Source organism: Anopheles funestus, chromosome 3RL (assembly GCF_943734845.2).
Source record: "Anopheles funestus chromosome 3RL, idAnoFuneDA-416_04, whole genome shotgun sequence".
Classification (NCBI taxonomy): Eukaryota; Metazoa; Arthropoda; class Insecta; order Diptera; family Culicidae; genus Anopheles; species Anopheles funestus.
In genome coordinates, this window is record NC_064599.1 from 32,926,297 (window position 1) to 32,952,449 (window position 26,153).

Consider the following 26,153-nt stretch of genomic DNA (forward strand, 5'->3'; position numbering starts at 1 on the left):
ATTTTCTGTACGATTCCACCCCCGGCCATTCGCTTGCTCGATCCTCGATCGTCACACTTGTACAAATGCCCCATCCACGTGCCACCGCAGTGAAGGGTATGCTTTTGGGTTTTTTTTTCTTTGGAAATGGAATACTCGACGTACGTATCCGATCGTGCGCTTATTTCGGCTGTCATATTTCTCGCTCGGAGCGAAGTGAAAAATCCGTCCCCGGGTTGAGCCGCGGGAGATTAATTCACAAACATGTTTTAGGTATTTTTAAACGACCGAAATCGAAGCGACCGAAACAGTGGATACATTTTAATACGATTAATTAGATTGGATTAAAAATTAGTATAATTTATTCGGATTATGCAGCGCATGGTAGTGTTGCCCCGGACGCCGGTTAGTGCGGATCAAGGTACAAAGCTGCAGTTAGATATGATTTGATTTAACTCTATTGTGTAAGATCGTTTTCGAGCAGTGGAGAAACGGAAGCTAAATTGGATTGATTACAAAGGGCGAGATGGAAAACAAAAAAAAAAGGTAATGAATTACAAAGGAGAAGATGTTGGAGATTCTATTCATTGATAAACTTATAGCATGAATTGTATACTTAAGGGATTCATAGGAAAATGAATAATTAGATTAGTTGAGATCGAATTAAATAAATGAAGTTTCATAAAAAAAATATCCCTGCAAGGCAACAACTTTATAATTATGATGTTGCAAATATGCAATGCAAATAATGCAAATATATAAAACCTAACTAAAAGTATAAACTTTTAAGAAGAAATAAAGTAAAAGCCAATAAATTATTCAATAAGAAAAAAAGGTATAAACCTTTGTTAACCAAAGAAGATAATACATCAATAAATAACATGACATTTACAAAAGAATTAATAATAAAACTATAAAAGAGTTACATAAAACAAGTGACACGAAGATAAAAGTTCCATAACTCATTTCCAACCTGATAATGATAACAGTAAATACGTAATGTAACATTCGCTTTAAAAAAATGTTTTGTTCTTAAGCTTGTATTACGAACATTTCCGGTTACCAGCTGTTGTTTCGTGAGCAATCATTAGTAATTTATCTCCCATCCAGCTCTGTTTGTTGTAACGAGTAATACCCCTAATTTGGTCCTATTAGCTTAAATTGAGCAGCCTAACGTTCCCATTCTTCAAGGCTTGTTAGAAATGGCGAGAAGGTGTAAAGAAGAGGAAAAAATACTTACGCCCTTTTGTCGTAGAATTTACACATTGTTAACATTGTCAACGGCCATCAGGACGGTAAATGGTCGTCGCGCGTTCATCCAAGGCAGGATCGACATTTTTGTTGTTGTTGTTGGTGTTTGATATTTTCGGCATTCATCGGCAGCAGCAAAAGTACCCCCATTAGAAGACATCGTAGTTGTTAAGGATTGTTTTGTTGGCCATCGATAGTTCCATCCAAAACATACGAAGGTGAAACAACGTAAAGGGCACAAAACACACATAAAACACAACAAAAAAAGAAGCATTTGTGCCAGAATCAGATGGAGCATCCGTCAAATGGAACGTGTCCCCAACGTACACCGGGAAGAAGTTGTTGTTTGATTGTTCGCGTTAGATAGAATGTAAAATTATAGGTTTTGTGAAATCGACCCGATTTTATATTGCGGAAGTGCACCACAACAATCAGCAGATCGACCAGATAGAAAGCATTCACAATAGAGGGAATGCATGATAAGGCACAAGTGAAAAAGGGAATATAACAAAAAAAAAAGGCAGCAACCCAAAGGTGATGACAAAGTATCAATTTGAACGATGGTTTTTGTCCATTTGTTTGAGAAGGATATATCAATATTAACATCAAACGTTGTACAGGTCAACAGCCCAACAGAGTGTTCAAGATGCACCCATCGTGGAATTCAGGCCAGGCCGACCGATTTGAACCGGGTGTGAAGGCAAACGGAGGCGACGATGATGACGAGAGACGATGGCAAAAGATATTGAAAACAAGGCAATTTATGTTGCCCGAAAATGAGAGCGCCACCAATCGGTAGGTGTTTTTGTCATGTCGAAAAAAGTTTGATGACATGCGGATGTAATATTGTGGGGTTGGAGTGTGTGTGTGTGTGCGTTTTTTTTTTTTGGTCATTCAACCATTAGATGACGATGACGATGTGCCAGGACCACACGAAAGAAGACGGTTGTGGGAAGCAAAACATGTTTTGTGCGGAAGCCATCGGGAATTTGTCGATGAATTTGTTTTACATGAAACGAGAAGAAAATATGGTAGAAAAAAGAACATAAATGATGTTTCATTAAAAGTATATAGAACATATGCTCCAATTAGGATGAGCAAATAAGGATCGCTATGTATGTGTTGGAAGTGGTTTTCTAACACCACCAAATAATTGTTATAAATAGCGTTATAGCTATAGAATGCATTTTGAAAAAATAATTTGAAAAACTGCAACGGTTCACAGAGTTTTAATAAGTAAAAAAAAACTCAATTGCATTATTACATAAATAAAATAAAACTATTCTTCATATATCAAGTTGAGCGTAAAAAAAAGCCCCAACTAAATTCTGCAAATGAGATTTTAATGAGGATTTCAAATAATGTTTTACACCCTGTCAAGAAGCTTTCAAGCATAAAACACGAGATTGTTACTGGATACCGGTAATTTAGTTTCGCCCGCGTGCTTGACAATGCAATCCTATCATTTACAAACCGTCACGAAAGGTAACAGAAAAAAAACAGAACGAACGAAAGTGCATAAACTAAGAAATATCGTTAACGACTCTGTTCGGTGCTAATTCATTTTAAATTAATTATATCCAGCTAAGCCGAGCTCGACCGACCGTCGTAGTGCCGTGTACTGTCTCAGCTGGCCCTCTTCTGTGCTGTTTTCGGTACCATGACCGACTTTTATCCCGCTGTTCCTATCTTCCGTCATTTATTTATTTGTTTTGTAAACTGGCTAGGGGACCATCATCCACTTATGAGATATGGCTAATTTGTAGTTATCTAAATGGGAGCTTTTTCAAGACAGGCCGTGCCAGGTCGGTGTTTCCACTCAAGGGAGCAACGTATAAAATGGAGGTTAAAGCATGTTAACAGCATGATAGGTTGGAAGGTGAGAGAGCCCTTTAGCTTCTGTACGATAAAAAGCAAAAGTCCTGCTTCCTGGCAGGATAATGGAAACCGACTATGCTTGGTCAAAGTGATAGCTTTATTGGGGTTGTCCAGAGGGGTGCTTTTATGAAGTCTAAGAAGACTGAAATTCTAGTTAGGCTGTGCCTTAAACATGTCTTGGAATTTTAACTAAAAAATAAAAAAAAATTATGGTAAATTCCCAATTTTTATATAATTTATCAAAAGAAAAAAAATAAAATAAAATAAATAAATGAACACAAAAATTCACAGCATAGACCAGTCTACGTCTTATCGATCATGTACATCAGGTTCCATTTCACACAATCATTTCGTTGAGAGGCGCTGACAATGTACAATTTGTACCCCGATTTTCCTTACCGTGCTGATGTCCTGGAAAGAAAGAAAAGAAAAGAAAAACATACAATGAAAAGAATGCAAATAGGACATCCATGTTTCGACCGAACCAGAAGCAATCAGTATAGAAATGTCCCCCAAAAATAATGGTAACCAATGGTTAACCCCCCCTACACAGAGGGTGTTTTCATCGTCCACATTTCGACCGCCTGTCTATCGTCAATAAACTGTAAGACAAATCACCTGATTACGTGTTTATGGAACTGTTAAAATGGTCACGAGTAGTTCGATGACGGGGTTCGCACCTTTACCGTGTTGAGGTTCTTTGTGATTTTTTTTGTATTTCGTTTACGAAGAGACCACCCTTTCCAAACCAAACGGTTGGCCTTTGGCCGGTATCCGCATTATCCAGCTTATCTGCAGCGTTGGATCGCGCGAGATTGAAATATGGGAAAATTAATTTAAATTCATATTTTTACGATTCACTCTCGCACATCCCTCGTCACACAGCTATCCGGAGAGGGTTTTGCTGACGTGAATATGTAATTTTCGAGGTTCCGGCTTTCGTCGTGAGCCTTTTGTTTGGGCTGTTTTTTTGGCTCGATAGCAACAAAAAAAGCATAACGGACATGACAAATAAGTTGAGAAAGTATAAACCTAGCCGAGAACGGCAAAACGGGGTAGGAAAAAAAAGGAGAGTGAAACAGTTTCCGAACGGCAAAAGTAAGGATTTCAAGCAGCTCTGTTCGATGAGGTTATCAAAACACACACAAAACACAGCCCCACGGATTGTGGTATAAAAGACTGTTCGGCTCGATGGTTCCATGGTTGGAGCCAATAAACTACAACTCTATACCACATTGTGCTGAAATTTATGCATTGTAAATTATTATATCGAACCATGTTTAACTGGCTAATAAAGCATTTAATTTGACTAGAAATAACTTCATCGTCGTCGCCGTTGTCGCCGTTGTCGCCGAGGCTGGTATCGCTCGTGAAATGATCGTTTCCAAGCGGGTTTTATAGATTCGTCAGTGGTTCAGGAGACCCAGACACTGGTGGACACCAAAAAAAGAGAACCTATAGGCACGGTATGAGCATGGAAAATGCATGCGTGCGCGCAGGAATCCATGTTTATATGTCCCCAAGAAAGCAACAAAAAAAGCTTAATAAACCGGGTTAGGTTTTTGGGGGGAGAAAATCTTAGCCGAAGGTTATAATTGGAGTGGAGCGGTCATCTTCTCCTCCGTTCTTGAGTGTGTTTGTTTTCTGTCACGTCCTCTGTGTCCGTTTTCTGTTCCGCGTCGTGAATTCTAGCCACGGTTCCGGTGCCTATCGACCATAAGCACTTTCGTCGACCCAATCTAACTCGGCATCCCTCAATGGGGGTGAATTTCGTTCTTTATATGGCCGGCAATTTACGTATTCGCAGTGTATTCGCCCTTTTCCTTCAGAAACAACCATGTTTATGTTTTATTTACATGAGCAGCCGTAATAAAAAATTCAAATTTCATCCAACGACTTTTTCATATTTATGAAACCAACAAAAACCAAAAACAAACCCCACACGATTTGAAATAGTTGTGGTGGAGCTTTGCTTTTTTTCTTCTTTTTTTCTACCAAAGTCCGGTATGGGAGAAGATTGGGACAGGGAGGAAGAAAAAGGCCACACGGCAAGCTGTCAAGCAGTTTGCTAACGGCCCCGGGAAATAGGTGTCGAGTCACATGTTTTCGGACCCGGTACCACCACGAAGTGGCCGTGGAGACCGTCTTAGACATTCCTATTGTGGTGGCCTTCAACGATTAGGCCAATCCAACACACAAAAATGCAACATCGATTAACTCCAGCTGAGCGACGAGATTATGTTATGGGCCAGAATCTTCTATGAACGTTGAGCGTGTTTATGTGTGGGTCAATCGTTTTATTCTGCGTGCCCTCCCCAACCCTCCAGAAACGCTCATTTGGCAGGAACGGGTTCCTTAAATTGTGCATGATTTATGATCGACACTGGCACCGGGGTCCCATCCAGACCACAAGGGGAATTATTTGCCTTGTGGCCAATAAAATGTAGGTAGGAATGTTACAAGAAAGAAGTGTCAATTCATAAATATTTGATTAATGTCAAATCTCTAATAGAGAGAAAAAAATAAACCAACTGGGTCGGGTCTTCGATCCGGTCTATGATTAATATTCTTATTATTCTAATTTATTCGACTATTTTACGGCTCGGCTACGGTATATGGTATATACGGTTGATTAGAATATCTTTGCCTGGACAGTCAGGACAATATTTGATACAGATCAACTTTTACCACCGATGAGTGTTTTGGCGCGAGAATAGTCTGATAATAGTGATATCAGGTTCTAAAATGTTCTAAACTTAAATTGTTCTTTACTTTTCTTCTGCTTAACATGAAAGATATTTTTTCTAGATTGAAACAATGTTTTTACATTTAATTTTAAAATGCAAAATAAACCAGAGAATATTATTCAATTACATTCCTAACACGTTAAGGTATTTTTCTCACACGAAAGTTTTGTTTTTTCCAAAAAAAAAAGTCATAACTTAGCCTGTCGCCTATGTTATGTAGCAAAACAAATATTAACTTTATTAGGGAAACTACACACTAACCGATTCACACTTATTGTAGCACATTCCGAATACTTTAGCCATGGTTGAGCTAGCTCCATTTTCCTTCCAATGCTGCAGTTGAACCGTTCTCCCATTCCGCTGATGTATTAAAACATGCACCACACGAAAGATCAAACAGGAACATTTTGTCTTAATTATCCACATTTTGTATGTATTAATTGTTTCGTTGTAGTGTTTTTTTTCTTCTTCCCCAGCACGAAGCTCAAATTGTTACATGTCAAATATTATTCATGAACGTCCAGCGCGACAATGGGCGTTTTCCCGCCAACGTCTTCCACACGCAGCTAAGCACAGTTTTCAAAGAAAGCAGCAAGTTTGGGGAGCTTGCGAGACACGTAAAACTAACCCAAACTCTCACACCGAAACGGCGAACCAAAAAAGAAAAAAGGGTGGCAAGCGGCTGGTTATACATATTTCATGTTTCTTCATTATGAAAGCATTTTGGAAAAACATTTTTAACACATTTTTATTAAAATTCTTGCACTTTATATTTTTTCCGCTGCTAATTAAAAATTCAAATGCCAATATGCTATGGTTTTGGACGGCGACCGTACGACTAGTACTGCCTCGTTTGAGCGTGAGCCACGTTCAAATAATGCTTGATTAAAATCGCAAACTGTAATGCTTATCCTAGCGATCTTCTTCGCTATCGGTTGTCAGCCGCTGATACTGTAGACAGACTTGCCGGGTAATTTTGCCCTGGGTCTCATCAAACAAAAAATGCGCCGATAGACGCTTAAAAGTACAGATTTGTATTTCTGCTAACACTCGCACCCCGAAAATATGAAAGGAACTCCGAACTAATAGTAGTTTCCCATGCGGCAAACCATTTTACGTGTTTTTTGTTTTTTTTTTGCAACAACAGGTCCCCCTCATCTCTTTATTTACCTCCATCCCAAACACCGCAAAAGCTTTTCCCTTGAACCTGCACAACACAACAGAAGTCACGAAACACTGGTGGTAAGAGGCAAGATTACATCATTTTGCTGGTAATCAAAATAATGATTACATATTGATGAATGACGATAATTTAGGTACCTTCGTATAATAAACATTTAAGTAACGTATCCTGCCGTATTTATTTTCCCACTACCTTTAACTCCCGAGCTTTGCAAACCCACGGGGGCTGAAGGTTGATTGTGATATGTTGTTGTCGCTTGTGCGAGACAGAGTTGTCGATCATAGCCCCATAACATTTACCGTTTGCAATGCGCGGCCACAGTGCACTTCGGTTTTTTGATGTTTAATCAATTTTGACGCAAAACAAACTTGCTTCACGACTCCACAATCTTACCGAGCTATTGCTTCATCGAACGTTTTGCACAGGCGTAGGGAACGCTACACTTCTCTGTCTGTGTCCATTCATTGCGAAACGGAGGAAAACGCATGATTGAGAGGATATAAAAATTAGTCAAAAATTGTTATAGGTAGTCGAGGAGTAGAGATATTACGAGTCATTTTCGAATCTGCTTTGTTATTAACTTCGAATGCCGAAGATTCATTACAATCGTCCAAGGGCATCAAGTTCAGGCAGTTTCGCGAGCTGAAATTTTCCAGACATCTGCTGCCGTATTTGATAAACCATTCATTTTAGAACTTAATCAACAATGGGTTGCTGCATCGCGTGTAGAAATACACCTAAATCCAAACAATATAAAGAGTTTCTAACGGTTCTAAATAATCGGCTTTTTTGCGAAAATTTCAAATATATTTAACAAAATTCTATTACATAGATAACACCAAACAGAAAGAGGAAGAGGTGTAAAAAAATTGAACCGAACTAAAAGAACTGTAACGCCATGGTTGAGCATCGTGTTGCGGTGAATGTTTGGCGCACATTTTGTCACATGCCTTTAGAAGGGTGTTGCGATGCATTGTTTAACCAAGAAAATAAATTGCCACAATGGGTCAATTTACTTAAAAACTAATAATTAAAATTCCTTTTAAAAAAATGCATAGCGCGAAGAAAACATTTTACGACAGAAAAAACGAATTGACATATTTTAATTTAGGGTTCGGTTGCATACACGATAAAAGGCGAGACATCGCATGGTTCACTTGTAAAACCGAAAATACAAGAAAAAAACCGCCCCGACTAAACATGCGTCCACCAAGTATTGATCGAAGAGATGCCACTTTTTTGACAATATTTTTAATTAAAACTCGCAAAAACAGGTGACCTGCGCGAAACTCTTTGGTACAGTTTGTTGTTGATTGTAAAGATGGAAGCTCTTTCATTTAATGGCACGATTGGATCGGTTGTTGTAGACTTTCCATTTCGGTTTCTCTTTGTTGGAAGTGTTTGCGTGTTGAGAATCGCAAATGCTGAATGGGGACGCATCGTTCGCTTGTCCTTGTTTTCCGATAAAAGCAACAGTTTGGTGACTATCCCTAGAGGTCGAACGGTAGCTGTGTGGTGCCATTTTTTTTCTGCCGTCCTTATGTGTGTGTTTGTGTGCTTACAAGTTATGCGGAATTATTATACGAAATGATTAGGGAAGCTGATAAACCCTAAAACATGCTGTTTTACACCCATTATCGTTGCGTTACATAATTATCGCTGAAGGTGTACATACCCCTGCAGATACATGGGTCCGTTGTCCGTTAAGATAGAAATTGTTTGTAGCGCGAGAAGAAAGAAAAAAACAGGGCATTCCCGCTTTAAATGATCGTTTAAATGAATCGTAAGTACTGACAGAAAAGCATGTCAAAGATGAACAAATATTCGAATTTTTTTTGTAAATGGTAATGTTACCACAAAATGTTGCGAATTGACAAAAAAAAAGTATTCGAACGAAGACGCACCCATGAACATGAACATAAAACGGCACATGACAGTAGGAAGGAAAACTGTACGTCTTTACAAACTGTTGCTACACTTGACAGATTGTCGTTGACAAAGTAAACTTTTAAACCTTTAACTATCGGTTTGTTCGAGATAACAGGCAGGAACCTGCTAGGAGGAACCGTTGGCAATGAAAAAGGTGTATGTGTGTGTGGGGGCTTTTTGTAACTAATCGTTTGTCCCCAGTAAAGCACAGCTCAGCCTCCGGATTCTCCCGTCAGTCAGTGCAATTGCAGACACTTTGCAATGAATTTAATGCATTTGCTAGATCTTGTCACCTATGAGTGTTGGAGACACATCTTCTGCTAGCGAAATCCCTATTGCATCTCCCCTCGGTCCTAGTTCCGCTTGCACCCAAAACCCAGCCGCTACGGTGGCTCCGTCAGCACGAGGTGCAACGTCAGTTGCTCGGGAACCTTAGCCCATAGCACGACGTGTACACCTCGAGAAGCAAAACTCGTCCAGTGGTATCTTCTCGGTACATGACAGTTCGGTAATTTACGATTTTCTCCCATCGAATTCATCTTGGAGAAGCAGTTTTTGCAATATATCTTACCTCCACTGCGTACCGCGCGTACTGTCTGAATCCCCTGCTGTGGTTGCTGCTACAGTTGCAAATTAGAAGAAACAGAACCATGCGTTGGGGAATGGGTCGGCAAACAGTCGGATGCAGCGAGTGCACCGGCCACTCTCCAGCTAGATTGTGTTCTGTGTCTTTCGCAGTACTATGACGTTGCTTTCACTTTGACAGGAATGGAGGGACCGGAGGATCCAGATCCCGAGGCAACAAAGTGTGTCCTTTTCCAACATCATCTTACGGGTGGTAGAAGGAGTAAGGACGTCAGTTTCTTCGTGCAGCACAAAACGATGTAATATACCAGCGAAACTGGTTCTACAACGCAAATTCCGAAAAGGGTTTAATAGCTGCTCGGTGCTTTGTTGATAATACTGTCCTTCCGGTTCATGGAGTTCGGAGATTTCAGGATTGATTCCATGCACAGTGATGCAATCGTAGAATATGATTGCAGCGCAGGATTGAAAGTTTGAGATGCGTATTAATGCAAGAAATGCATCTCTTTACCACACCTCAAAACATCTCCACAAGTCACAAAAATAATAATATCACATGACATGAATAGTACTGAAATGTTTTGTCCAACGAAATTCTTCATTGCGAACCATAGTGCAGGGAGTTCTTTCTCTTCCCGGTTTGATAAGTGGTCAAAACTTTACCAGTCAACCGATTTACACTTCCAACCATTAAGGCTTTACCGCCAAATTGCGAAAGGCGTCAATACAGAACTACTGTACGATTTGATACGATTCCAACAGATGACGATACCGATAGCATATCCGTATGCAATGCATCTTCCGCCGCAGCATGATGCGACCGGGACCGAGTCGAAAGATACTGCGCTCCATGTTTGCGTCGACAACGCTAAGACAGTGTTATGCCTGTCAGACAAGGACTGCGTATAAACAATTGCACAAGAAGTTGAAGACGTGCCGTAAAGAAACGTTCCGTTTTGCTGAATATGTGAATTGTGAAGTTACATGAAAGACGATATTTCCATATCCATTACGAATGATCTGCTGGAATCTGAAGCTGTGTGGCTTATGGACCCGTTAGTCTATGTGGGTAATTTCTGTACCATTTCTACATACCACCGTGCCCGGGAGGAGGCTACTGTGTGTGGTGCGCGAAATCATGGACCTATTACGGGTTTTGCGGGTTGTTGGCTGTGGTTTGGGTGCCGGAAAAGATGGATTGCTAACTGGACGGCAGAATGATATCTTACCCAGATGTGGCACGTTTCTTACTGGTGGTGTTTGCTAAGGATTTGCAGGTCCTTAAGAACACAACAAATGATATTATTCAATCTGCAATTGGTGACGGTTGAATGGAGAAGTAGAGTAGAGACCTTGCTAGAGTCGAGACTAAGAGGTGAGCAAATTTCTTAAGGATTTATCGTCAATCTGTAAGATCCGGTAAACTTCCAGAGGGAAACCAGAGTAATCAGTGTTGATCAAAACTGTTTATTGCCGTCTATACTATATAAAATGTAAATAGTTAGGTAGTAACTCTATTTCATGATTTTTTGAATAAAATTATAATTTCCAGAAAAAAAGATCTAATTTATGTGTTCGTAGCTCTAAAGGGTGCTTGTTAGGGACGCGTGTGGTTTCAATGATTGCTCTACTCGGACTGGTTTATTCTCTCTAAATTTTGTTCTTATTCTAGTTCTTCTTTGTTATTCGTTAATTCAAAGTTCATTATAGCATCTCCCATAACTTAGTATAAATGTAAACATCCAACATTCCGACCACCTAAAATCCGTTATTTTACTTAAGTGGTAATTTTACTTAATCTTGAGTTCAATTCATTATTTCGTAACGGCGTTATAACAACTAGTATTCCGAGTTGTAACTTAAAGTAAGTAATCAATTTCATATTTTACTGCAACCTAATTCCCTTTCCGATTTTTTAAATTCACTCAGATTCCTCTTACGAGACGCTCTAGTTCCTGCTATCTGCCCTTTACCCCCTAATTTTCCGTTGGTAATATGCTTAATTTAACCACAGGACGCTTTACGTTCGACGCTTGTGCAGTGCGCAACGTGACCACTCTGACGACTCCATCCTTGCCTGGATGTACTTCAGTTATGCGTGCTAGCGGCCACTTCATCGGAGGCATGTTGTCTTCATGGAGTATTACAAGCATTCCAGGCTTGATCGGAACAGCGGGGTTGTGCCATTTTGTCCTTGCTCTTAGCTGTTGCAAGTACTCGCGCTGCCACCGCGACCAGAAGTGCTGAAGCCTTTGTTGCATCACACGCCAATGATTCAATCGATTTTCTGGTATGTCCTTCAAGTCAATTTCTGAAATATATTTCAAATGAGAACCGGTTAGAAAATGACCTGGAGTAAGGGCTTCTAAATCAGTCGAATCCGCAGATAACTCAGTGAGTGGGCGTGAATTGAGGCACGCCTCAATTTCCGTCAGCAGTGTTGTCAGGTCTTCGTAGCTTGCCGCAGCTGTACCCAGGACTCTGATTAGATGATATTTCATGGAACGTACAGCTGCTTCCCACAAGCCTCCAAAGTGCGGGGCTCGTGGAGGGATGAACTTCCATTTTATTCCTCTTTCCGCCGTCCAGTTGGTGATTGCCTCCTTATGGTTTGACGACTGGAGTAACTCATGCAGCCGCTGAAGTTCATTCGCGGCACCCTTGAAGTTTGTTCCGTTGTCAGAGTTGATCTCTGATACTGCTCCTCGTCGTGAAACAAATCTTCTAAGAGCCGCTAAAAACGCTGCAGTACTTAAGTCAGAAACTAACTCTAGATGCACGGCACGTGTAACAAAGCATACGAACACTGCTATGAACGCCTTGGTTGGTGCTGCTCGTCGGTGATGTGCCTTTATCATTACCGGTCCGCAATAATCAACTCCTGATATCGCGAAAGGTCGCGCCTTATTCACACGTGTAGTCGGAAGAGGAGCCATGGGTTGTATAATTAACTTCGGTTTGGACTTGAAGCACCTTATACATTGATGGTAAGCTCGCCTCACTACTGATCTTGCTCCCATGATCCAAAATCGCTGTCTGATGGTCGTTATCATTAATTGTGGTCCAGCGTGCAATAATTCGGCATGATAATGTTCGGCTAACAGTTTCGCTAACGCATGACGTTTGGCGATTACTATTGGATACTTAACGTCTTCTGAAAGCTTTGCATTTCCAATACGGGTCTGCACTCTCAGGATACCCTTGTCGTCTACTGTAACATTGCATCCTTTCAGCAACGATGTTGTAGCTATGTTCTTTCCCGTACCTAGTGTCTTCAGTTCTTCGGCGAAACTATCTCGTTGAGCGATACGACAAATTGCGTCTTCTGCATGCCTTAGCTCTTCAGACGTCAGCGCTGTTGATTCCCCTTGATGATTTTGTTTCCGCAAAGCAGCAATGTAACGCAAGCAATATGCAATCACTCTTCTCAATTTCGCGTATGTTGAATATCGCGAAAATATTCGATCTGAGAAACTCTCTTCTTTCTCGGACATTACTAACAGCGTGGTTGCACGCTGTTCCTCTACAATTGTCAGTTTACCCACAGGAGGTTCTGGCCACTGATCTTCAGATTGGGAAAGCCAACCAGGCCCCGACCACCATAGTGCACTCTGCTGCAAGAATTCTTCCGGATCACATCCTCTCGATGCCAAATCGCTTGGATTTTCCTTACCAGGAACATGTCTCCACTCTACCCCTCTGGTTAACGCCTGAATCTTTGCAGTCCTGTTGGCAACAAAAGTTTTCCAACGAGAGTGTGGCGATTGAATCCAATGCCATGTCGTGAGAGAATCAGTCCACATGTAGCAAGACACATCGGTTACCAACGCCTCCTTCACCACACTATACAATCTACTTCCAAGTAATGCTCCACACAATTCAAGTCTAGCAATGGTCATTCTCTGCGATAAAGGTGCTACTTTAGACTTCGAAATTAATAGATGAACCACAACTGTTCCTGTCGCTGCCAGACTACGAACATAACAGCACGCACCGTATCCCTTTTCGGATGCATCGCAGAATATGTGCAACTGATATTGCTCGGCGGAATTGGATACTGCTAATCGTGGTATTTTCACATCTTCTAACAGCTTCAGTTGGGTAACAAATGATGACCATTCTTGACTTATTGGTTTTGGCAGCTCCTTATCCCAACTCCAAGGTTTTCCTTCCGCATCTTTCAATGCCCATATCGTCTGCATAATGAGCTTCGCTCTCATCTTGACCGGGTCCAAGAATCCCAACGGATCATACAATCGAGCGATACATGATAAAACATGTGTTTTTGTTTTGACTTCTACTTCGCTTGGTACCCGTACCTGGACCTTTAAAGTATCTTTGCTTGGAGTCCAAACCAATCCTAGTGTTGAAATTGAGTCTTGTTCAGTGGCAAGTTCTAACTGACTGCCGGTTGCATGCTGCTCACTGGGAATACCGATTAACGCTCCATGATGATTTGATGCCCATTTCCGTAAGCAGAACTGACCTTCGTTCATTAACTTATTTAACTGATCCGCCATTTCTCGAGCCTCTTGAACGGAATCTGCACCTGACAACAAATCATCAACGTAAAAATCCCTTTTGCATGCTAACGCCTTTGGGTACTTGCTTCCGTGGTCTTCAAAAATACGCTGTAGCGTACGTACAGCTAGGAAAGGTGCACATGCTGTGCCATACGTCACGGTTTTAAGCTCGTACACTCTTAGCTGTTCTCCAGAATGATCTCTCCACAGGATTCTCTGCAATGCCTTATCGTTGTCATCTACTAGCACCTGCCGGTACATTTTCGCCACATCCGCCACCACAGCAATCTTCTTCATCCGGAACCTCAACTGTATGCATATGATGTTTCCTTGTATCTGAGGTCCGGTGATCAGGACATCGTTCAGCGATCGCCCTGAGCTCGTCTTGCAAGATGCATCGAAGACTACCCTGCATCTCGTCGTTGAACTTCCAGCCTTCCACACAGCGTGATGTGGAAGATAATATGCCACCTCCGAACTCTTCCCCTCGAACTCCGAGTATGTGCCTATACAGGACATATGGCCCAAGCTTATATATTCCTGCATGAACTCCTTATAAGCATCGTTAAGTTCCTTTTCTCTTCTCATTCTTCGCTCTATTGCCAAAAACCGTCTCAAGGCAATCTCCCGTGACTCACCAAGCAATGTTGAAAACTGTGGTAATTTAGGAAGAGTTACAATGTACCTGCCATCTCTACTACGCCGAGTTGTCTCCTCATAATGTTTCATACATGCGATGTCATCTTCTGACGGAATCCTTTCTTCTGGCAAATTTTCGAGCGATACGAGACGATCCATCGAGTTGTTAAAGCGTTCTTCCATCACGCTACAGCAGGCAAGATCATATTGGTTCGTGTCTTCGGGGTTCGTAATCATTTTTCCACTTACAATCCACCCAAGCTTGGTTTTCAATAACCTTGGAAGGTTCGGCGCTAAACTTAGTTGTCCTTGCTCCAACAGCTCAGCAAATATCTCTGCACCAAGGAGTAGATCAATCTTCTCACGTTTATTAAAACCTGGATCAGCCAATACAAACCCTGATGGTATGTTCCATTGCTGTACATCTATTGACCTTGGAGGAAAGTCTGCGGTGACACTTGTTAGCACGAGGAACTCTAATGTGGCCGCATGTGAGGAGTTTACTGATTTGACCGTAGTTGTAACTGTACTGCTTGAGGTCAAGGCCACCGTTCCTACTCCAAACAGAGGTTTCTGTACTCGCGTCTTCCGCAACTTTAACTGTTGAGCTAAACGTTCGGTTATGAAGTTAGATTGAGCGCCCATATCCAATAACGCTCGCGCCGGCACAGGTTCACCATTCCAGTTCGACACCAACACTTGTGCCGTAGATAACCAAATCATTTTCCTTTCCTGCTTACTGCCGTCCTGTAATGTTGCACTAATGGGGACGACTTGCGTTTCACTGACAGCAGATGCATTCTTATCACACAGTAACGAATGGTGTCTTCTTTTACAATGTTCACACCTCGAATGCGATCGACAAAACCTAATACTGTGACCACTCCTCAGACAGTTAAAACACAGCCTATGTTCCTTAACCTGTTCTTGTCGCTGCGAACGGTCCATAGTTGAAAAGGAACTACACTTTGATAACACATGATCAGCCTTGCACACCGGGCACACAATTACTGATGGGTTCGTCGTTTGAACGGAACACGCTAACGATGTTGCATTGTCTTTCTTCGACCGAGGAATTTGATTTCGCACACCACTGACTGTTTTTGCTGGTTTAGTATCAATTGACGTTTTGTTTCGCATAGTACAACTATTAAGGATCTTGATTTGCTTCTCACAAAAAATCATTAATTCCTTATACGAATCAGCTTCTTGGTCAGCCGAGTGTTGCTCCCATGCTAGAAGCGTTTTAGGATCAAACTTATAAATCACGAGCGACGTTAACGGTGTGTCCCAATGCTTTACCGGTTCACTTGTTCGTTCCATGCCTCTCACTAATCTCTTTGTCTCGTTCACTAAACGCGATAATTCTTCGACCGACGATCCATTCATTGGTTCCAACTGATATAATGCCTTAAAATGTTCCCTTTTTATACGCTTGGAATCATCATAGCGTTCGTGTAATGATTTCCACGTAATATCGTAATTCTCAGCTATGAGTTGAGTGTGATCGTATAAAGTAGCTGCGTCTCCCTTCAAGGCTGTTAACAAATATTGCAGCTTGGTTACGTCTGAAAGTTCAACCACCTCATGAACCATGGATGTGAAACGGTCCTTAAAGGTTAGCCATTTTGTGACGTCACCATCGAACGAAGGCAAATTTATTTCCGGTAGCCGTACTTTAGGGCGATACGTAGATGTTTGCAATATTGTGCTACTAGCTGCTGGCATCATTATAGCTTCCGGATGCAAGTTACTCTTAAGAAATCCCTTTACTTCGATAAAGGTTTTATTAAATTGTTTATATTCCTCCACTAAGGCATCTTCATCACAATCGTCTTCATGCAGTAATTGTCTTCGCGCACTAATGAACTCGCTTCTCACGTCCTCCAGCTGCTCCAATTGCACTTGTACTTGCACGCTGTGCCTTTCTGCATTGTAATCATCCACAAATTCTTTAAATTGATCGATACTACGCAAACAGTCACTGTAAATTCTCTTCAACCTGCGAAACTGTCGATCCGTTATGGGGGCAGGTTGAACCACTACCTTATCCCCAGTGGACGCTGTGGAACCAGTCGGCTGGTCCGTGGTAGGCATATTGGTGAATTAAATTATTCCGGTCCGACACTATCGTTCCTTTAATCACCAGAACTTATAATGAGCTTAAAGCCACTAGTTTGTCTCCGATAAACGATGGATTTAATTCGGGTATTGAAAGTACGCATAAACTTATTACCCACACTGTAACCATGTGACGCGCTTCTACGATACCGAAATGGCTGCACTGATATGGCAGTATCGTTTCTATACAGTCTCAACACGCACTACGCGTAAACGTTACACACACATTGCACCTGACGCGCACAGTCTGAGCCAATCAACCACGATGCCGTTGACCTCACAAATCGCCAAAAGTGTCTGCGAATCAATTCACTTCGCTTCACACTAATACGTCCAATCACTTATCAGTGATCATCGGGTTAGAGATCGCTCGCTCTCGTATTAATGTTTCACACGCAGCACAACCACTTTAAGAAATGAACCTTTTACACGTTCAAAGTTCCTTTGCTGCACACGAATGCGTATACCGACGCATCACTAGTACTCTTACAAGTGCGCAGAAAGTATGGTTAATAAGAATTCACTTATTATCCCACAGTGTAATCACTTCTAACTGTTGGCAATGATATATTTTCAACTGTAAGCCCTGTCCCTAATCCAGCGATCCGGTTCGAAGGACCAATGTTCGTAGCTCTAAAGGGTGCTTGTTAGGGACGCGTGTGGTTTCAATGATTGCTCTACTCGGACTGGTTTATTCTCTCTAAATTTTGTTCTTATTCTAGTTCTTCTTTGTTATTCGTTAATTCAAAGTTCATTATAGCATCTCCCATAACTTAGTATAAATGTAAACATCCAACATTATGAAACATAGAAAAGGCAACTTGATTGCATAAGTAAAAACTGAATCTCGAAATTATGCACAAAGGAATAAAGGATTGCACATGTAAAATAAAACAAAAATCGCCAAAAATAAAACCACCACTAATGTCCATTTCTGGAACGGTTTGGAAAGAATAGCAACTTTCCCTCAGCGTATAAAACGGTGACCGCACCTATCTACCCGCGGACGGCTACAATCTGATCCCAACGAGGTGTACCATACTCTCCTACGCAAAGATGCATTCGTTTAATTTATAGATTTTGTATTCCACATGGTATAAATCAAAACGACATAATTAATTGATAAAAATTACTTAATTTTAGATTTATGTCTCTTTTTATTCGGTCCAGGCAACGCAACATTTGGGGCGAGCAGTGTGCAGCGGATCGGACCGTAAGACCTGCATCTTAAAGGAGCTTTTCGCCCGCAAAGTTCGAATCGAAATGGGAAAGCAAGAACGGAGAAGGTTGACCCACTGCAACTGCTGTTCTACTCGCGCAAACAACGAGATACCCCATGAAGCCGTTTCCTTTGGTGCAGCCCGTTTGCAAGGAGCGTCCATTTCCTATATGTATCATACATTTGTGAGCTCACAGGTGAACCACAGGAAGTAAAACACCGCACACCGTCGGCTGGACCATACTGTACGATGGCACTGTTGCTTGCGGATCTCGGTATCGGTTTCGTGTTCAATGAAGCCGCCACCGTTCCGAGCTCTGCCACACTGGTCCATCGTTTTCTGGCTGTTGCACGGAGATACATAGTCCTTATATTTAAATTAGATTCATTAGAATTAGAAATGATTCATCATAAATCACGAAGCTCACGCAAAGTATGCCACCCAACCGAAGCTATTAATCAGATGTGAAATGTTGATAAAAATGATTCACCATAAGATTCTACCCGATGTTCCATTATTGAAATGTTACCGGCGTCTTATCTTTGCGCGGCGGTGACGCTGTAATACAAACGGTGCGTCGGTAGTAAGATGAATGGGGCAGTGATGAATTAGGGAAACGAAAATTTAGACCAAAGGAAAACAAAAAAAACATACAATGTATCTGCTAGAAAGCTAAGGTTAGCGATTTTGAGTTTTCATTGATTTATTGGAATTGATATTTATTTCCGAAACCGGTTCCAAACACTTAAATCAGTGGAATAAAATATGCCAATATTTGGATGTTGGTTTCTGATGGATGGTTTTTCGATAAAAATATATACTTCTAGTATGGTATCGCATCACTATATCGAATCGATATTTAAAACTACAAAATATCGAATAACGAAACTAAGAACAGCTCGTACTTTGCTTAGTATAATCAATGAAAAACAATAAAAAAATATATATAAAAAACACACACGGCCAGAACGTGATGGTGGCCATTACGGCGAGTGTATAAAGAAAGGCAAAAATCAATGCATACCGTCCCTTGTTCGATGCTTAAAACATGCTGTGAGAAGAAAGTTCGATAACAAGCAAATGCACTCAAGATGCTAAGCTCAAGGAATGCTGTTATTGGCAGTGCGACTTTTTTTCACGAATCGCAACCTTCCTGTTGCTTTTTTTTTTATTTGCTCCAGCCGTTTTGAATGCCGTCGCCCGAATCTGGACAAATCCTTTCACACGCGCTGCGGCCAGACGTGTTGGGCGCAGCGATGCAACTAAACACCACATGATCGCTGTCTCGGGGGTAGCGCTGCAGTAGGATATATGGTAATGGTCATAAAGCTAAACGCTTACAGTTCATAAAACTGTTGTTACCGCGCGCTGCCATTGCTGTGGCTCGGAAATAGTTTGCCCGTGATGGTTGGTAGTGTGTTTTATATTGGTAATATTATTTTTCTGAGTAACAAAAGGGACATCGTACTCAATCGCCCACAAGACTTGCGACTATGGAGACTTGAAACCTTGAAGACTTGAGGACTTTAAGACTTCAAGCTTTGAAAACTTCAAGACTTCAAGCCTTGAAGACTTCAAAACTTCAAGACTTTAAGCCTTCAAGCCTTCATGACTTCAAGACTTTAAAACTTCAAGACTTAACATTGAAGTGAATGACTTTGAAGAGGGGTTGCCCGGTGGTGTATGTGATAAACGGCGCCGGTTCCTCAGGATAAGACCGGGGATCAAATCCCATCCGAACCGTCCGTGCGTTACAAGGGCTGACTATCCGGCTACATGGTAAAAATAAGTCTAGTAAGCCAGAAATGGCCGGCGTGACCTAGGAGGTCGTTAAAAGCCAATGAGAAAGAGACACAAAGACTTTGAATAGTTCTGAAGGTTTGGCAAACATGTTCTCTATATTATCTTTAAAGTAGTTCTGGAAAATAAAATTCGAGTAACTAATTACCGATTCTTTTCTGAAATAATCCATTTAAAATGAATCAATCATCCTGTTTGTAGAGGAATATAAAAAGGAATGTCTAGTTTACGGGTTTCTTTCGCCTATTTCGTCCGGCCTAGAAAGTTTACACTTTGTAAACTTTGTCATAACTACCCAGAATAGACAATGAAGGAGATATTTTACAAAAAAATCTCGCATAGACATGTACTCATACAATGTATGACAGAGTGCAGGAAAGCTTTCATTATGAAAGAATAAGAGTTTGAGACCAATTTTCCTTCAAGATTCTTTGATTGACTCGCCGGATGAGTGCACATAACCAGAAGGAGCGAAAAATGGCTCTGACTACAGTTTTCCGCGCTCGCATCGTCACGAATTTTGCACACCAGCTTGTCGATCACTCAATTCAACCGTTCCTAGTGATTTGCGTTTCACACTACATGTTTCGTATGGTGCGGTCGTGCAGCACCGGATCTTTCGCGGGGTGCTTATTATACGTCATTATGGCGAACCATCGTGCCACCACACCTGTAACAGATCCGCGATCGGATTCTCTTCTTTTTTTTCGCCCCTCCATCAAAAGCCACCCAAGTGCGAAAGGATACATTTCCCTGCCATTCTTGCCTGGGAAGATGCGCTTTGCCGGTGGGGTGGCATGCACGCCTGCCCCTTGCCATTTTTGATGCGTTTTGCTCACTGAAGCAAGCTACAACCGATTGCTTTATCATAGCAGTACGCACTGCAATTCGTGGCAGGATGCGCCCGCTGTTAATGTTGCTTGTTGTAGCAAAATAGTAATTCATGCCTTATCAATGGAACACAACGCGTGTGGTACGCGAACGCTGACGGTACAAGAATGGTGTGCCCGCGGATGGAAAGATGTTAATTCTAAAAAAACACAATTTTTCTACGAATTATTCAAATGAATTAACATCATTTTTGTTGCCATGTTGGCTGTATTTACACTATGTAAATTGCACCCATGCGTTCGCTAGACAAATGGCGTCCGATCGGATGGATGAAAGGTAGGGCCGAGACAAAGGGAAAATGTTTTACGCGAGAAAATGCGCGAACGATGATGAGTAGTGGCAACCGCGCAACGCAAACGGTTTAACATTAGGGCTAAAAAACCCATACGACGAAAGCTAGATGCACGAAAATTACAACCTGAGACCGTACCAATGCACACGGGCACAACAAACCCAAGACGGGCGAGCCAAACAACGCAAAACAACGCAGAAAAAATAATAATAATATAAGCGCATTAATGTTAGCATATAAAACAATTAAATTCGCGCGTACGCATCAAAACGGAAACGAAGCAAAACCGTGGGCCGGGGGGTCGGTGAAAAACCACCAAACCGCGTGCGATTTGAAGGGCAGAGTAAAATGAGAAACTCGTCTGCGCTTTGGCGTCTGTTGCCCGACGCGTTGGAATCTGTTCGAGACGGGGCTGCGTGCACGATCGCTACCCGGTGATGGTAGCGAACCCCTTCCCGGCGGGGTTGTTTTTGCGCGATCCGAAGGAAAACTGTTACGCGAGCTTTTCTTTTCCATTTGGCGCGCTCGGAAACGCGAAAATGATGTACCCCACGGTTGTACCCGTCTGGGGGGTTTTGTTGTCTACAGCGCTACTGCGGCGCAGGGATATTGTTGTACACATTTGGCGTTTCCGATGGGTGCGTATGCTTTACGTACATCATAAGACCGTTTTGATGCCACGGAAAGGTGCGCATGAGTTGCATGCGAGTTTACGTTTTTTGATTTATAAAATGGCAGCAAAACCTAGTTTCGCGCGAGACCGAACCCTTTTCCCAGACATTGACGTTGTTTGTAAAGAGCGTTTGCAAAACATGCCGAGCTCTGGCGCAGTGGTAGTAATGTAAGCTTGCCCCTACACACGGTTGCGTTTTTGTTCTAGTTGATTCGTGGTCAAAACAAACTTGGCAACATAATTTGCCCCCCCTTCCCACAAACGTGCAGGTGTTTGAGGCTGATGGACTCGCAAAGGGACAAAACTGAGTACGTGCCTCACATAGCATTTGCTGGATGTGTGGAACAGAATACACTGAATGTTGATTGAAGAAACCTCATTTTCACATACTTTTCGTATCATTCCGCTACACCTGATAGATCGCGAATCGAAATGTGCTATCGTTTCTCACATTGCAATTAAATGCTTACATTGGCACAGCACACTTACGTATATCCAAGTCAAAAATATCACTTATGTAAAACATGAATGTATGATATTGGTGTAAAAAACGGGTTCTTCGCTTTAACAGACAGTATTAAACTTCATTATTAACCACAACCAGGATGGATCATGTTTTGGAAATACATCTTTTTAGTACAAGCGAACAAAAACGCTAAGTTTACTTGTATTGATCTGCTCCAGAAGTCTTCTTAACTGTTTGCGATCGAGATCCAATATCGTATTCCGCACTTTGAGGAAGATATATCAACGCTATCACTCAATCTCAGATTAAGCCTACCGCGCCTCTCCTCTATGTAGACGACCCAAGACGACTTCGCAAACAGGGTCGTAGGGTGTCATTCTAATGTCATGACGAGTCCGCATGACTCCCGAGCGAAAAATACTTTCCATGATAGCGAGTTCATCATAAAGCTTATGCAGTTTGTCTTTGTAGCGCCTCCTCCATTATCTTCCATTATCGACACAAAAAGGACCAAGAATCCTTTTGAAAAGTTTATTCTCGAATGACATGGTAAAGGTATTCGACAGTTCTTGATAACGTCCTCGTCTTAAGACTATAGCACTACGAGTTGAGGTTACGACTAGTATTTGAGTGAAAGTTTTTTCTCAACATCAGTTTTTGTTGACGGTACCTGAGATAGATGACATTTTAGACGACAAAAATGTGATAATCCATTTATACATAATCTCTGAGTAGTTCGAGATTTGTTAACAGAGACGGTGGTGATGCTCCCATCATTTTGGATTTTGGTTGGTTAATATCCAACCTGAAGTCTTCAGCAAGCAAACTTCGTTTTTCTTCCAGGGGTCTGTCCAATCCAATGATTTCTATATGATCATTAGGTGCCAAAATCTGAAATGACTTATAGAAGATGATCTCCTAAGTTTCCGCTCCCTAATATCGGATAGTCTTTTATTATCGGATAGTAATGCAATAGTAGACAGGAGAACCTAGGGTATAACCTAGCGCTCCCAGCGTATACCCTTGGTGGTAGCAAAGAGCCTTGGGAATTCAAATCGGGAAGAAAAGTTAAAACAGTTGATCGTATACATACAAAAGAAATCAATAAACCAACAAACCATGAAGTGAATAAATCCATTCGAATCACAGCACCAAATAAACCAGAGCACCAAAACTGCCCCGAAAGAAGGAGAATTCGTAAAATTAATTGTTAAATTGTGTTAAACTACGAGAGGAGTGTAGACGTGTTTGTCAAACAAGCATGAAATTTATGGCCACCGAAAGAAATTGTCGATATCGCCTTTTTTATCTCAATCCGTGATTGAAATTTTCGCAACAAGTCTGGGTAACTGAAACTAGGAAGACAAATTGTGATACAAAAAAAAGGAATCCAACTTTAAAACTAAAGAGACACCATTGGACTGTATGGACTTGTTGGCCGCTTGCATTATACCATGCATTCGTGGTGCCTGTACATCATTCGTAGCTTAGGATAGAATGTGCAACAAACAGAGCGCCGTCCATACCGGCACACCGCTATTGTGAATTTTAATTACCACGATGGCTGATGAAAGATTTATACCAATATTGTTGCTTTTCTTTGGCTTGGCATTCACACTAAGGTGTGCTATTTATACCATTGGTAACAGTGTAGAGTAATGTTGATGCGAAAATATAGTTTACCAGATCTGAACTGACTCATGGGTCAAATTAGTTGATATGAAGAAAATAGTATAATTCTCAAAGGTTGTTTCAATCCAATTATTACTGAGTTACTAAAGAAGTTTTAGATTTTCTATTTGCCTTCCTTATTTCTTCAATTAAACGAAGTTGAATTGACTTGTTCACATTTAACCTGGCTTGATTATTCACTATTGCCCTTTGGCGAAAGAGTGTTTCATCCGCTTCCTTGTCAGCCCAATTTTTGATGATATGATAAACAAGACATACGAAGCCAACGTAACATAAGCAACCCGTTTCGTATCTCTAAAAACCATTGGTTGGATTTTACCTCTTTTCACACGTGGACCAATATAATAACTCTACTTTTATACCGTGGATGTCAATTGATCGTGACAAAGCGATAGGGAAATAGTGTGCAAAACCCTTGAGGTGACCAAATCGTGGGTTCAGCTTTGGTGTCAAACGATCAGCACAAAACCGGACTAGATTTCTTCCAGACACACACTCTGTACGTACAGCTTCAAGCATGCGCACTATATTTATCTATGATCGTTGGGCACGACTTTCAGCCAACACTTTGGGGCGCGCTGCTAGCAGGTGGAACGCAAATGGTTCGTACCACCGGTTGGCGAATAAGTTGTACTGGAATTTTGATTCGTTCAGTTGATTTTACCAGTGCAACACTTGACGTGTTGGGATGTATATTCCAAGCCAGAATCTGGAAAGGTCATCGCGAAGAAAAAGGGCAGGGAGTGCCTTCTAATGCATAATTATTTTCTTTTCCTATGGGATGCACCTTGCGATGCCCTTCGCCTCGAGCCGATATAATAGCCGATACACATTTCTGGTGTTTAAATAAATGGCCTGAATATGATTGAACTTCAATTGTATCTGTTCATTTCAAGCATAACCGAAAAAATATCATTCTTTCTGTAGCGGAAAAAGACCTTTGGGCGTTTACTATTTGCTTTTTTAAATAATTTTGATTATCAAAACTGCTTACTGTTCCATGTAATACAATTGCAAATTTTATTCTTTGACAGTTTTTAGAGAGCTAAATAAATATATCATGATAATTCTAAGCTTATTTTAGCTACTTTGCAGCCATTTTTCGTCGAATGTAGGAAAAAGTTGAAACATTACATAAACAACCATACTTCTGTGGTCCTTTACTCGGCGGGCATGTAATTCATGTCAAGGGGAACATACATACGCATACCAATACGTACGCACTCCGACCTTTTTCCGAAAACTAGCGGTCAGAGTAAGGGTGTTCTAACTCCCGGCGGGAAATAATTCTAATTTTTGCATAAAAAGCTTTTCCCCACTAAACATTTTCATTATCAAATGAAGCGAACACCATTCCTGTGTTCATAAATATCCCAAACTTTTTATGCACACTTTGCCAGTCACACACACACACACATTTTTGCTTTTACACACGCGCACACAATTTTACCCGACACACACGGGGTAGTGGTAAGATTGAACATAAGGGAGAGATACGGGTTTGGGACGTATCAGTTCACATAAACTCCCCGAAACCTCGCTTGGGGCTGACCGCTTTAATTAACGCATCCTCATCTTCCAGCCGTATCGTGGCATTGGGGGGCATGAGTTAAAACGAAATGTAGCTTGTAGCTACCGGGACGATGGTTCACCAAAGGTACAGCTGACCACTTTTTCGACCATCGGCCACCGGGGAGTAGTTGAGCAGCGGCGAGTACTCTCGTGCTCTTATGGAAAAGGTACTTTTTTCCGGTTCGACTCACTTCGGCTGGTCAACCGACGAGAGGTGGACAGGAAATTGGCGACCCCCGGTTCGTACTATGGCCGGTAAAAACTTCCGGCACAAAAATGATGTAGTCCCGTGTAGCCACGGCTACGCCACAGAACATGACCAATCTGCCCGGTGAAAGGTAAGGAACGGAGTGGTAAAGCTTCAGTACCGACAGCCTTGGATACTGAAGGTTTGGGCAACATATGTGAGACCACATCGTATACTACATTCTTAACCAAATAGTAGTAATGTGCACCAGTAGAAAAAAAACCAAAAACTTTTTAAATCTCCCACTATTAATCTTTATGGTTAATCAAAATTTATGACTACTACAGATTTTTTACGGGATATGTAGCAGTTCCGTTTCTGCGTGACTGGAGTAACTTTTAACTGTTTTTCGGGAACTGATAAACTTAAATATCATGTCTGAAGAATGTTTGAGGAATGTGTACAAATAAAAAGAATCTTTTAATCCTTGTACGCGTATCGAATGATTTAAGACTGTTTCCTGGA

At 41.4% G+C, this 26,153-nt stretch overlaps 1 protein-coding gene across 2 annotated transcripts in view; it reads right to left on the minus strand.

Moving 5' to 3' along the window:
* Positions 1 to 898: 898 nt before the first annotated feature.
* The window catches only part of LOC125770003 (ankyrin repeat domain-containing protein SOWAHA-like), a 62,937-nt gene continuing 37,682 nt past the window's right edge, over positions 899 to 26,153 (minus strand). Inside the window, exons 5-6 of one of the 2 annotated variants that reach the window (XM_049439141.1) lie at positions 3,508 to 3,519; positions 899 to 1,222 (exon numbers count right to left, since the gene is read on the minus strand). In XM_049439141.1, coding sequence (XP_049295098.1) covers positions 1,166 to 1,222; positions 3,508 to 3,519 — 69 coding nt within the window. In that variant the 3' untranslated portion in view covers positions 899 to 1,165. Of the gene's footprint in view, positions 1,223 to 3,507; positions 3,520 to 22,498; positions 23,078 to 26,153 lie in introns of those variants that run through there. The other variant, XM_049439140.1, reaches the window with a different exon arrangement.